General features: G+C 36.2%; 1 protein-coding gene across 16 annotated transcripts in view; it reads left to right on the top strand.

Moving 5' to 3' along the window:
* Usp54 (ubiquitin specific peptidase 54) overlaps positions 1-14500 on the top strand; it is a 137018-nt gene that overhangs the window by 77878 nt on the left and 44640 nt on the right. For 15 of the 16 annotated variants that reach the window (XR_007108708.1, XM_047552328.1, XM_047552327.1 and 12 more), the window contains one exon: positions 1599-1691. Coding sequence is in view for 15 of the 16 variants with exons in the window: in XM_047552328.1 (XP_047408284.1) it covers positions 1599-1691 (93 nt within the window). In the remaining variant the exon portion in view is untranslated. Of the gene's footprint in view, positions 1-1598; positions 1692-10670; positions 10711-14500 lie in introns of those variants that run through there. The other variant, XM_047552334.1, reaches the window with a different exon arrangement.

Genomic DNA, 14500 nt, shown 5'->3' with positions numbered 1-14500 from the left:
AACTTTTAAAATATTTATCTTGAGTGACTGGGGCTGTGGCTCAGTGGTAGAGCACTTCCCTAGCATGTGTGAGGCACTGGGTTCCATCCTCAGTACCACATATAAAATAAATGAATAAAAATAAAGGTCTATCAACATCTAAAAAAGTAAAAAAGCCAATTTTATCTTGAGTCTTATGTAAAAGAGAAGCTTGTAAGGTATGCCATGATCTGGGGCTCCAAATAGCACTTTTTCAGGTATTTTGCCATTACATGTTTTCCTAGCAAGGGTAATTTCCTAAGGCACTGTGCTCTATATTGTATCATTTCTTTTTAAACAAAGTTTCAGTTTATTCATATTTCCACAGTGTCTTTTTTTGTTCCAGAATACTTTCCAGCTTACTACATTTATATTTATTGATCTTATCTCCTTAGGCTTCTCTTGTCTGTGATAGTTTCTCGGAATTTCCTTGTTTTTGATTACCCTGACAGTTTTAAGGAATAGTGATTAGGTATTTTGTAGGCTGTCCTTGTATTGGAATTTCTTTTTTTAATATACAGCTTTGGGGATTGAACCCAAGGCCTTGTGCATGGTAGAAAAGTGCTCTATCATTGAGCAACACACCTAACTCTTTGAGATAGGTCTTGCTAAGTTGCCCAGAATGACCTTGAACTTATGAGCCTCCTGCCTCAGTCTCCCAAGTGACTGGGATTACAAACATGTGCCATGTGCACAGGTTGTATTGGAATTCGTCTGATGTTTTTGTCATGATTAGACTGGGGTTGTGGATTTTGAGGAGAAAGACCATAAAAGTATCATTCTTTTACATCACATCATGGGTACATATTCTGAATATGATTTATCACTGTTGATATCAACATTGTTATTTATTCTCTTGACTTCAGGAGATCACACCTTAGAAGTTAAAAAATTGTGAATTTCCTATGCTGTAGTTCAAACTGCTCCTCCCATTCCTTTTCCTCTTTCCCCCACCCCCAGACCCTTACACATGATAGGCAAACACTTTCTCACTGAGCTATATCTCTAACCCTTTTAATTTTATTTTGAGACTTCTGAGTTACCCAGGCTGGCCCTGCATTTGTAATCCTCCTGCCTCAGCCTCCTCAGTGGCTGGGGTTATGGGTGTGAACCACTATAGTTCAAGCTTCTATTATAAGTTTAAAAATATGCTTGCTTTTCTTCTGTGGACCATGAAAATAAATCTTTATTCTACAGTGTTTTATATTTTTTTCTTTGTGGTTGTGGGGATCAAACCCAGGCTCTACCATTGAACTATATACCTAGCCCTATTTCTGCTCTTTCAATCTGTAAATTTCTTCTTCAGGATCACATTTGATGTATGTCATACCATGTTTTCTCTGTGCGACCTTCATTTCATGTTCAAATTAATGTTTTCTCCAAAATATATTATTATCCTCATGTTAGATACCTCACCTTTTTTAAACATTTGTTTTAATATATTAGGATGAGCTTTTCTCTTGAGAGTAAAGGTTGCTTCTCCAGTCATTACCTATGTTTTCTTGAACTGTTGAATTTAAAATTAAATAGTGGTTCTTTATGGAGAAATGAGGTATTTTCACTTTTTTTTTTTCTACCAGGTTTTGTGGCACTTGGACATCTTTCGACGTAGCTTTAGGCAACTGACAACTCACAAGTGCATGGGAGATTCCTGCATCTTTTGTGCTCTCAAGGTAAATACCAAATCTTTTTCTTACCTCTGTCTTTAGATTGTCAAATTGTCAATATTGAAGGGTTTGGTTAATTGGGGCAGGGCAGTGTCAGAGAGTTCATTACTGAATTATCTGCTTGTGGTTAAGAGCAAAAATTGATGTGATCAGTTTTGTTTCCTTCAAAGTAACTACTTGGTAATTTTTTTCTTTTGAAGCTTTTTTCCTATATAGGTCTACTTGACAGGATACTCAAGTGGGCTTCTACTTGGAGTATTAATCTGAGAAAATTTTAAATTTCATGTTGAAAGAATAAATAAGAATTTTTAATGAAAGTAACTATTGTGGTTAAATTTTTCCCATTTTCTAATGTTTACCATTATCACATTTAATAGATTCTTTATATCAATCCTCTACCTCATGTTTTATCTCACTCTAAGGTTTTCATTTCTGAAAAAAAGGAAACTGAGGATTTGTTTGGAGATAAGGAAAATGAGAGATTTTTGTATCAAAATTTAGGTATATTGTTAAAGAGAAGTAACTATTTTTGAAAAGAGCCACATATTTACCAACAAGTAGCTTCCTTAGTCCAAATATACAATAGATTATTTGTGTTCGGATGAATTTACATCTTCCATATGAGTTCTAGGTAAGCTTCTTGAGTTCCTTTTTAGTCTCTTGAAGTCTGAATTCTTGGTTTGTTGTAGGGATGCCTCATGTGATCTTTATATGTTTAATTTAATTGCTTTCATGTTTTAAGGTAGACTTGTGAACAGAAAAATGGTAGGAGGATTTCCCAATTATATTGGTTATTTTCAATTACTGACTCAAAAAACTTTTCAGCACATGTTGCTTTGGAGTTTTAAATCCATGAATAGGACCTTAGAAATAGTTAAGTGAGTCTTCTGAACTTTTTGCTACTTGGGTCTCAAACATCTTTCTTTCTATCCTTGTTTGAACCATTGTAACTTGCAGCAAAATATGGAATATAGGTTGGTTAATCGAGAAATTTAAGTATATAAAACATCCATATTTATCTATATATCTATCTCGCTATCTCTCTCTATTTTTTTTTTTTTTTTTTTTTTGATACTGGGAATTGAACCCCAGGGTTCTCTACTACTGAGTTACATCCCCCAGACCTTTTTATATTTTTTTATTTTAAGACTAGGTCTTGTTAAGTTTCTGAGACCCACCTTGAACTTATAATCCTTCTGCCTCAGCCCTCAAGTAGCTGGGATTACATGTATGTGCTACCCCAGCCCTCTTTTATTTTATGATAATCTTGCTAAGTTGTGAGGCTGGCCTCAAACTTTTGATCCTTCTGTCTCAGTCTCCTAAGTAACTGGAATTACAGGAGTGTGCCACCGTGTCCAGCTAAATATGAATTTTTTTGTATTTAAATAATATTTAATGGTATGGAAACAATCTCCTGGTAAGTGAAAAATCTAAATATAAAACTGATTTTATAGACTGGGGTTGTAGCTCAGTGTAGCACTTGCCTAGCATGTGTTAGGCACTGGGTTCAATCCTCCGCACCACAAAAAAATAAAAATGAATAAAATAAAGGTATTTTAAAAAACTGGTTTTACAATATAATCCTAACTTACTAAAAAAAATCTTGGGGGTTTATTGGGGATTGAACTCAGGGGCACTCAATCACTGAGCCATATCCACAGACCTATTTTGTATTTTATTTAGAGACAAGGTCTCATGGAGTTGCGTAGCACCTCACTTTTGCTGAGGCTCACTTTGACCTTGAGATCTTCCTGCTTCAGCCTCCTGAGCTGCTGGGATTACAGTCATGTACATTTTTTTTTTTTGCCTTTTGATATAAAAAGCATGTGGTAATTGGAAATCATTATTAATAGGGATGATATCTGAGCTAAATATGAATTTTAATATACCAAATTTTTAAAAAGTTGATTGTAGCATTTCCTACTATGCCCATTCAGACAGAAATGCATTCAAAAGAGCATTTGACCTGGTTTTCCTAGTGGTACATTGATATTAAGTATCTAAGTTTAGATAACTTCATTATCCCCTTGGTCAACAAGTCCAAGAGAAGTCTGATTTGTGGTATTAAAACCATGCTTGGGAGATACTTTCTAGGTAGATGTTAATCCTGGTGTGATTCCTGGTAAGAGTCTCCTGAAACTGGAAACTTATCTATAAAAAGAAAAGGAGGAGTGACAGAATTTATATGACCTCTGACATGCCCCCCATCCTTTTTGGTGGTTCTTGGAATTTAACCCAAGGGAGCTCTACCACTGAGCTGTAACTCCAGCCTTTTTTACTTTTTATTTTGAGACAGGGTCTCACTAAGTGACTGAGGCTGGCTCAGCCTGGCAGTCTTCCTGCCTCAGCCTTCTGAGTCACTGGAATTACTGGCGTATACCACTGCACCTATCTTCTAACATGCCTCTTTGACTAGTCAGGACTGTACTGTACTGTTTAATGTCCTGGAATGGATTGTGGAAAACTGGCTGCCACATTTGTTATGTTTTATTTTCTGGAGGGACAAATTGTCAGTTTAATATAAACCAGTATCAAATAAGCCAGAGAGATGGAAACCAACCATCAGACTTTGTAGGACACACTCTGAGAACACACCCCAAAACAGACTTTGTTTTTCAATCTGCTAGGACTGAGGAAATTTCTTCAGACCCTTTCAGAGGAACAGTTGCTTGTGATGGGTAGGTAAATGGACTTTGGGGATCAGAGACTATATTTGGGTCTTCATAATACTGGGGATATTAGAATTCTCATATTTTCCTGATTACATCACTACCAATCCAACCAAGATTTAGTGCTTGCTTCAGCAGCACATGCATCAACTGAGAGATTTATTTTTCTTATGTGCTGCTTTTTTTATGTTGGGAGTATATAAAATATTCATTCCCCCCCAAAGTACTTGTCAGCCCTTCAGTGCTATATACATATTGGATAATTAAGCTATAGTTTGCACACACCATGGTTTAGGTGACATTGTTTTCATCTTTTTAATTTGCGTTTTTCTTAATTTGAAAATTATAGACTTTTGCAAATGGATTAATTTGAAAGTATGAATGAACTGAATTTAGTTTAATTTTTATTTTAATTTATCATATTATTATTATTATTTTGGTATTGGAGATTTAACCCAGGGGTGCTTTACCGCTGGGCCACATCCCTAGCCCTTTTTATTTTTTATTTTGAGACAGGGCCTCACTAAGTTCCCGAGGCTGGCTTTGAACTTGTGATCCTCCTACTTCCCTGTTCCAAGTTGATGGGATTATAGGTGTGTGCCAGTGACCTGGCTGAATTTAATTTTAGTACCTGAGAAATTTAAATCATTAGAATTACCATAGCTTTGAATTGATAGTCCTTCAACCAGACTATCGGGCTTTACTTTTTTTTTAAGTATATTTTTTTTACTTGTAGATGAACCCAATACCTTTATTTTATTTATTTATTTTTATGGGGTGCTGAGGATCGAATCCAGTGCCTCATACATGCTAGGCAAGAGCTCTACCACTGAGCCACAACCCTAGCCCTGGGCTTCACTTTTTGAGAGAAGAGAAGGAATGATGAGTATATGAAGAAGTAAACCTGGGAGGGACCATTAGTGCCTGGATTCTCCTGTGGGATATCTCGTGTTGTTTCCCACTTTAAAACTGTTTTTATAAGCTGGGCACGGGCACACATTTAACTTGGGAGGTTAAAACAGGAAAATCACAAGTCATGGCCAACCTCAGCAACTTAATGAGGCCCTAAAGCAACTTGGTGAGACCCTGTTTAAAAGAAAAGAAAAGAAAAAAAAGAAAAGGGCTGGGATGAAGCTCAGTGGTAGAATGCCCCTGGGTTCAATCCCTTGTACTCCCCCTCAAAAAAAATACGAAAACAATAAATTCATCATAAAATTAGATTCTAGTCAGTGTCATAAGACAAGAAAAATTAAAAATAAAAGATACAAAGACTGGAAAGAAAGAAAGAAACTTGTCATTTGCAGAGGAGGTGATTGAATATTAAGGAGTAGGAATGTAGCTCAGTGGTAGAATGCTTTTGTAGTGTGTATGAGGCCCTGGGTTCAACCCCTAGTAGTGAGGGGAAAAAAAGGAAGAGGTGATTGACTATTAAAAAAATTCTAGGACTGTGGATGTTACTCAGTGGTGGAGTGCTTGCCTAGTATCCCTGAGGCCCTGGATTTGCTCCCTAGTGGTGAGAAATCACACACACAACAAAAACAAAAACGTCCAAAGAGTTGAATGCAGTGGCATGTACCTATAGTACCAGTTACTTGGGAGGTGGAGGCAGGAGGATTTCTGGAGCCCATGAGTTCAGTTCTAGCCTGGGTAACATAGTAGATAACAAACTCAAGCAACTTGTTTTTGAAATTTTATTATAAATGGAATCATTCCATTTAAATTTTGTGTCTTTTTTAGTTCAGCAATATTTATAAAATCATCCATGTGGTGTGTAGCTCTAGTTTGTTTTCATTATTACATGGTATTTCTTTGTGTAAATAAATCAGTGTTAATCCATCCTATTGCTGGTAGTCATTTGAATTTAATTGTTTCTAGTTTTGTATTTTTTTATGAACAATTTTGCTAAAGAATATTCTCATACATATGTATACACATTTTTTTTGTGTATGTGCCCAGGAGCAGGATTAGTGGATCCTAATGTATGTTTTAATGTTTTTAGATAATGTCAACTGTTTTCCAGTATTTCCATATGTTTTCCAGTATGGTGGTGTTAATGTGTTCTGATCATTAGTTTTTCCTGGAAACTGAGAAAAGTCGAATCTGAAATTTATATGACAGTGAAAAGTAAGACACTCTTGGAGAGTGTCCTAGCAACAAAGGAAACAACTTGCTGAATATATTGGTCAGAATATGTTATTTTGTGATAACAAACAACTCTAGAGTCTAAGTGATAAATATACCAAAGATTTATTTCTCATTCACATTACTTACCCATTGTAGATTAGTAGAGAAACCCCAAAATTATAATCAATCAGGAACTCAAGTGATATAGGAACCCAGCTTGACACAACAAAAGCTATCTTGGTTGTAAAACTGCCATTTTGCCCTCCAGGTGACTCTGGCATGCATTCTAAACCCTATATGTAGGATAAATAAAATTGTTGAAATAGCTGGGCATGGTGGCACATGCCTGTAATCCCAGCGGCTTTGGAGGTTGAGGCAGGAAGATGGTGAGTTCAAAACCAGCCTCAGCAATAGCGAGGCACTAAGCAACTCAGTGAGACCCTGTCTCTAAATAAAATACAAAATAGTTCTGGGGATATAGCCCAATGGTGGAATGCCCCTGAGTTCAATCCCTGGTACCAAAAAAAAAAAAAAAAAAAAATTTTAAATAGTCAGCCAGAGCCGGGTACACTGGTACACTCCTGCAGTCCTAGCAGCTCAGGAGACTGAGACAGGATGATCATGAATTAAAAGCCAGCCTCAGCAACTCAGTGAGACCCTGTCTGTAAGTAAAATTAAAAAAAAAAAAAAAAAAAAAAAAAGACTCCCCAGTCCTCAGTGACTCAGTGTTTAAGTGCCCCTGGGTTTAATCCCAGTACCAAAAAAAAAAAAAAAAAAAAAAAGTCAGCCAAGTGTTTTGTGCCTGCCACTGATGCCTCCCCTCCCCTCCCCTCTCCTCCCTCAGGAGCAACCAGACCACTGAGCCAGATCCCCAGCCCTATTTTCTATTTTATATAGAGACAGGGTCTCACTGAGTTGCTTAGCACTTCACTGCTGCTGAGACTGAGACTGGCTTTGAACTCAAAATTCTCCTGCCTCAGCCTCCCCAGCTGTTGGGATTACAGGTGTGCACCACTACACCTGGTCTGAATTGTCTCATAACTGATATATGTTAATAGTTTTTTTATTACTTTTATTTTTTATTTGCTTATTTTTTATGTGATGCTAAAGATCAAACCCAGTGCCTCACATGTGCTAGGATAACACTCTACCACTGAGCCACAACCCCAGTCCCACGTGAATAGGTTTTGAGAAAACCTAGGTACATTCCAGTTGGCCATAGCCTAACTTTGTCTAGTTGAACATATAAAACCCTTCCTTCTGCCTTGAGGTACAGGGATCTTCCTGTCTTACTGCCATTCAGAACACAGTTCTGTCCTTAATTCCATGATAATTTGCACTCTCTGCAGTCTTGGATATTTGTCTGTTTCCTTCTTTGTTCTCTTTGCATTCTCCACATTTGGTGGCTAGTTCTTGGACACTAGGTTTCTCTGAATTAGGTACAAAGCTGCAACCCTACTGAATATTACTGGTTGCTAAGTTAGAGGGACAAAAGGCTCTGGAGGATTTTGTGTAGGCAATTAAGTGCTCAGCAGATCTTTTCTACTCACAACTCACTAAGCAGAACGAATCATCTTGTCCCACTGAACCACAAGTGGACCAGGAAGTATGTTCCTATTATGATCCATTGAAGGGAGAAGAAGCAGAAATATTTGGCAAGCAGTATTAATGATTGCTACACTTTACCAGAAATCAAGACTTATAAAACTATAAGTAAATGTTATTTGTAGTAAAACAGTGTTTGTAAGTAAACAAATGGAATAATATCAAGATTTCAGAAACAGATATATTGGAGACTTGCCACTTATCTTGTGAACCAAAGCTAAAGTAACTTTTCAATAAATGGTGCTTAGTTAATTGTATATTCATAAGGGAAAAATTAAATTAGATCCCTCCTTCATGTTATACCAAAAATAACAATTTTAGATGGATTAAGGATGAAAATATACAAGATAAAAAGTTAAAAATTTTAGAAGAAACTATGAATTTAAAAATCAATACATTTTAATACAGAAAATTCAAGAACTCTTCACCAAAAAGACTTCATAGGCCGGTTGTGGTGACCCACACCTATAATCCCAGTGGCTCAGGAGTCTGAGGCAGGAAGATCATGAGTTCAGAGGCAGGAAGATCATGAGTTCAAAGGCAGCCTCAGCAAAAATGAGGTGCTAAGCAACTCAGTGAAATCCTGTCTCTAAATAAAACACAAAATAGTTCCGGGGATGTGGCTCAGTAGTTGAATGCTCCTGGGTTCAATCCCCTGTCCCCCACCCCCCCCCCCAAAAAAAAAAAAAGAATGAGTAAAGGGCTGGGGATATAGCTCAGTTGGTAGAGTGCTTGTCCCGCCTGTAAGCACCACAGTACCACAGGGGGAAAAGAAAAAAAAAAGTAAATAAAATTGATTATAAAACAAAAAAGAATGAGTAAAAAAATAAATGAGTCAAGAGAAAAATGGGCAAAGATATAAACAGGTATTTTTCAGAGTAGGAAACTCAAATGATCACTAAGCATTTATATGGCACTTAACCTAATTAGTAATTTAAGAAATGTAAGTTAAACCATAGTTTTCATGTTGATAGAAAATTAAAAATCTGATAAAATTAAATGTTACCAAATAGGTGGAATGATGAGAATTTACATACATACATTGTTGGTTGGAATATAAGTTGATGCCACTACTTAGGAAAACAGTTTATCATTACCTGGTAATATTGAACTTGCATATAACCCAGCGGTTCTACTCCTAGATATACATTGTAGAAAACTTATTGATACATAATGTCAGATATAATCAGGAATTTTGAAAGTAACATCTCTGTGATTACAACTACTGTAGAATGGAGTTTAAAATTATGGTTTATCCCCATAGTAAAATACTATATGGTAGTAAAAATGATGACTTGCCATTACATACAATAATTTGAATTAATCTCAAAAACACCACATTGAATGAAAAAAATCAAGTCACAGAAGATGGTTTTCTGGGGATATGATTAAGCACTCCTGGGTTCAATCCCTAGTACCAAAAATGAAACAAACAAAAAAGAGGCAAAAAATAAACATCATTTAGGGATACATGAATGTGATAAAACTGTAGAGAAAAAGGGAATGATTTTCATGAAAGTCAGAATAGTGGTTGCTCTAGAAGGAATAGTGAGGGGAACGTAATTATTTGGGGATTTTCAACCTCCTTAATAATTTTTCCATTTCTTAAATTGGGTAATGGATACATGGACATTTATCATTCTTTGGTGCTACATAAATAAATGTACACATGGATGTATAATGCTGGTGCCTTTTTTGGGAGGGCAGTATTGGGGATTGAACACAGGGCACTCTACCACTTAAGTTAATCCCCAGTCCTTTAAATTTTTTGAGACCAGGTCTTGGTAAATTGCTGAAGCTGACCTTAAACTTGCTATCATCCTGCCTCAGCCTCCCACGTTGCTGGGATTACAAGTGCCTTTGTACCTAATTGTTAGTGCTTTTTTTTAATGATGATTTTTATTACAAAATGTAGAAAAGTTTTACAATCATTCTAGAAAGCATTCTATAAAATGTAAAGCAGAAATCTGTAAATTACCTCGATTTCAGCACAGAGATTGTTCTCTTTATGCTTTCTTTCTAGTCTGTGATATTTCTGGTAATAAGTCTTTTTGTAAAAAGATTTTTTTTCCCTTCAGATTCCTAAATTCTTCTCTATCTGCAATATCTTTTCACCAAATTTGTTTTAACCTAACAATACCCTGTAGTACTGTGTGTGTGTGTGTGTGTGTGTGTGTGTTTGTGTGTGTTACATCCCCTCTCCCGTCCCCCTTTTTTTCAAGACAGGGTCTAGCTAAATTGCTGAGGCTGACCTTGCAATCCTTCTGCTTCAGTCTCTGGAGTAACTGTGATTAAAAGTGTGGGCCAGGCAGGGGTTGTAACTCAGTGGTAGAGCACTTGCCTTCAATGTGTGATGCAGTGGGTTTGATTCTTGGCATCACATATAAATAAGTAAAAAACGTCCATTGACAACTAAAAAATATAAATTTTTTTAAAACGTGCGCCACTGTACCTGACCTGAATATTTTTTAAATTACTATTTTATAACCTTTAAGTGCCTCCCAGTTATCTCTTAAATCACTTAAAATTGCATAATTATAAACTTTTAAAAATTTAATTCCGTGTTTTTTTTCCTCTCCTTTCCCAGGTACCCTGAATTTCAGCTTTGATAGCAGATAGTATGCATGGTATGCCTATTTCTTGAGAAATTTTAGATGCCATTCACTTTGCCTGGAGTATTTGTTCTCCTTTTGCTAAATCACATCTTACTTTGCAGAACTCTGCTTCAGAAATTACCTTATTTTTTTGGAGTGCTGGGGATTGAACACATGGCTTTGTGCATGCTGGGCAAGCAGTTGACAACCAAGCTACCTCCCTAACCCAAGAGCATATTTTAAAAACTTAATCAAGAAAGTAATTTTAGCTGGGTTCAGTGTTGCACACCTGTAATTCCAGGGGCTGGGGAGGCTGAGGCAGGAGGATTGCGAGTTCAAAGCCAGCCTCAGCAATGGTGAAGTGCTAAGCAACTCCGTGAGACCCTGTCTTTAAATAAAATACAGAAAGGGCTGGGGATGTGGCCCAGTGGTTGAGTACCCCTGAGTTCAATCCCCAGTATCCCCACAAAAAAAGACAAAAAGGGAAGTAATTTTAGGGGACATATCTCAGTAGTAGGGTGCCTCCCCCCACAAATAAAGAGTGTAATTTTTGTGGGCAGGGCATGCAGCTCAGTGGCATAGTGTTGCCTGGCATGCACAGGTCCTGGGTTTGAGCTCTAGCACTCCCCGCACCTCAGATAGGTAATTTTAGGGCTTAGGAGAAGAGCTCAGTGGTTGAGGACTTTTCTATCATGTGTGAGACCTGGGTATAAACAATCTCCAGCACTACAAAAAGCAAAACAAAACAATCTGTGTATAAATATTTGACTTACTATTGCCTAGAATGGCTCAATGAATTTTTAGGAAAGTAACTCAGTTCTCATTCCCTCTTATTGTTTCTTGTGGTGCCTACCACAGTGCCTGTACCTGTATCTGCTGGGTCCATATACTCTTTTAATAGTCCTTGAATTTTAGTTAGAGTTTTTAGTACTTGTATTTTTCTTTTCCTTCTGTCTTTTGTGATCTCTCTTACTCTTCTCCTTTTTAATTAAAGAGATCTTTATATTGTGACTTTTGGTCTCCCTTTTTTAGGTCTACTCATCTAGGCCTTCTTGCCTTATTTGATAAAGGAAAGGTAAAATACCTGTGTACAGTATGTGTGTGTGTTTATGTGTATGTGTTGGGTGAGTGAGATTGGTGGTGGTAAAGATCTACCAAGGAAAGAGTGAATTCCTGGGATTCTGTTAGCAAAGTAGTCATCTGGTATCCTGTGCCTAAGTTCCATGTTACTTGTGGTGTTTACAGTGTAGGAATAGTTAGTTCTATATATTTAAATCCCATTTTTTTTCACTGCTTCCTCTTTAAAAATTAAAGAACTATTTGGTGAGGCTAATAAGAATTCTTTTTTGCTGGCTCCTCATAACCTGTTTGCATTCTTTAATGTTAAAGTTGGTATTTAAAATTTTTATTGAACAGGTTTATTTTCAAAACAGGAAAGTCCCAAATTCCTCAACCTGAAGTACTCTATATAAGAACTTGACAATTCTGTAAAGTCAGATTTCATTATGTTGGCGCATAATTGTTCACTCTGATACCCACTGTTAAGGAAAAAAGAAACATAAACATGTTCCTAGATGAATCATTGGCTAGCCAACTTTCCAATACTTGATCTTTCAGCCCTTCCACGTCCAGCTAAAAGATCTATATCACTCTTCTTTTTCCTGTTATGTACTTCATCTTGCACCAACCCCTAAAATGCACTTATTGTTGGCCTTATGTAAGCATCTTTGGTTCATGATATCTTAACTATTTTTAGTTTTTTCTTTTGCTCTGTAAACATGTCAATATTTCTATTCTTTGTGATCTTCACCAGGTACAATAGAATAGGTTGTATCTGGTGCTTATAATTACTTTATGGGGAGTCGTACATAATACTTATGATAATCCATGTATTTTGGACCTGTAAACTATATTGTTTTTTCCCTTTGTTACCTTTTTTAAAAAAATATTTTTAGTTGTAGATGGATACAGTACCTTTGTTTTATTTATTTTTTTTAATGTGGTATTGAGGTTTGAACCTAGTACCTCACACAAGTAAAGCGAGCATTCTGTTAATGAGCCACAACTCCAGCCCTGTGTTACTTGATATTAAGTCTGTATGGTAGTTTTGGCCTCAAAATCTTAACATGATTGCAAGTTACTAATGATGGCTTTTGTTGAAAAGAATTTGTGTCATTGCATTGTTCTGCTTACTTTGAACTATGATGCCTGTCAACTCGGGCTTATTAGCAAATAGAAGATTGAGTACTAATTACTCCATCCCCTTAAAACTGCAAATTTATTCCCACCTAATATCATTAAAAGATTTTTCCTGACCTAAATTATCATTGCCTAGAGCCCAGAACTCTTATTTATTATTCGTATTGGATATACTCTTACATCCCCAACCCCCAGGGTATGACTTTACTTTGGTGTTGGCTTATTTATTTATCTCTGTTCAGGGGAGGAAATCCGTCCTCTGTACTTAGTATGCTACAAAGATTTTGTTCTCCTTCCAGGGATTGTACTAGAGGCTTTGCAGTGCCAGGATGTAGGACAGAGTGTTTTTTGTTATATGCAAAGAAGAATGTTGCATTGATTGATTAAATTCAACAAATCTTCTCAATTAATGATTTTTCACTTAAGAATACTAGTATAAGGCAAAGAAGCTGGGGAATAGTGCTTGTAGGGATTGGTTGGTGGGGGATAAAATAGGTTTTTGTAAAGAAGATGACCCAGAATATCTGTAACTAAAGAGTAGTTAGATTGTTCTGATGGGACAGGAAGGTGTGTGTTCTGCAGATAGACTTACTTGTTAATTGGGGGAGATTTGAGAGTTCAGGGAGCAAATCCCTTAATGTTTTTTGAGTTGTACCATGTAGCTGTTGCTTTATTGGGTACTGAAGAATAAGCACAGAGGATAAAGTGGTGTAAAAATTATTCATTGTTCATTATTAATCCAGCTTTTACTTTTTGTGCACAGTAGGAATGGAAGGTTCTTCATTGCCCTTCATGGCCAGTATCAGGAAAGATAGAAAACCCATTATACTGAACAGTGTATTTAAAGGAGGAGATTAGATTTCTAGTATGCTCCCTGGAAATTTTAACTAATAATAAACAACTCACATATAAGGAAGTATATACTTATAAGTCTAATTCAAATGTCATCTACTAATGTTTAACTTTCTTGTTTTGAATACCTGTGGATATGAATATATTTGTGTTGGTCCTTTGATTAACCTTCCTTATTCTTAGAAAGTCCTACTAGGCTGTGGCTAATCTGAATATTCTCAATTAATTTAACCATTGACATAACTTGATAGTATAAAACTTGATAGTATAAAACTGAATTCTTTGTTCTCTTTCACCAAAATTTGGAGTTCAGAATTGTGCATGATATTAAAATAGAAGGTATAATTGCAAGGAGAAATATAGGAGACTATCATGATTGATTCTTTCCTTTCCAGAACTTTAGGCAGAGTCTAAAACTTAAACAATTTTAAAGTCTTTTTGCATATCCAGAAGAATCCCATCTTTTAATTTCCCCATTCGGGTAAGTGGATATGATATTGATTTTTAAAATTTGACTTGAGTATACTCTTCCTAATCTATGAGGGTTCTGCACTTTTTATTGTGGCAAAAATGAGTAAGTTGATTATTATATTGTATAAAATCTCAACATTAGTTTATGATTTTCCACTAAAGGAAGTACCATCTTCTGTGAATTTGGCCTGTCTTTGTCTCTGTATGTCTCTCTTGGTCCATTGTCTTAAAGTCTTGTGGTTACTCTGTGTGTGTATATGTAGAAAGCTGACTGTTTTGCCTTGTTAGTAGGATGAGTGTG

Source organism: Sciurus carolinensis, chromosome 5 (assembly GCF_902686445.1).
Source record: "Sciurus carolinensis chromosome 5, mSciCar1.2, whole genome shotgun sequence".
In the NCBI taxonomy this organism is placed as follows: Eukaryota; Metazoa; Chordata; class Mammalia; order Rodentia; family Sciuridae; genus Sciurus; species Sciurus carolinensis.
This window is presented reverse-complemented; position numbering and strand designations above follow the sequence as displayed.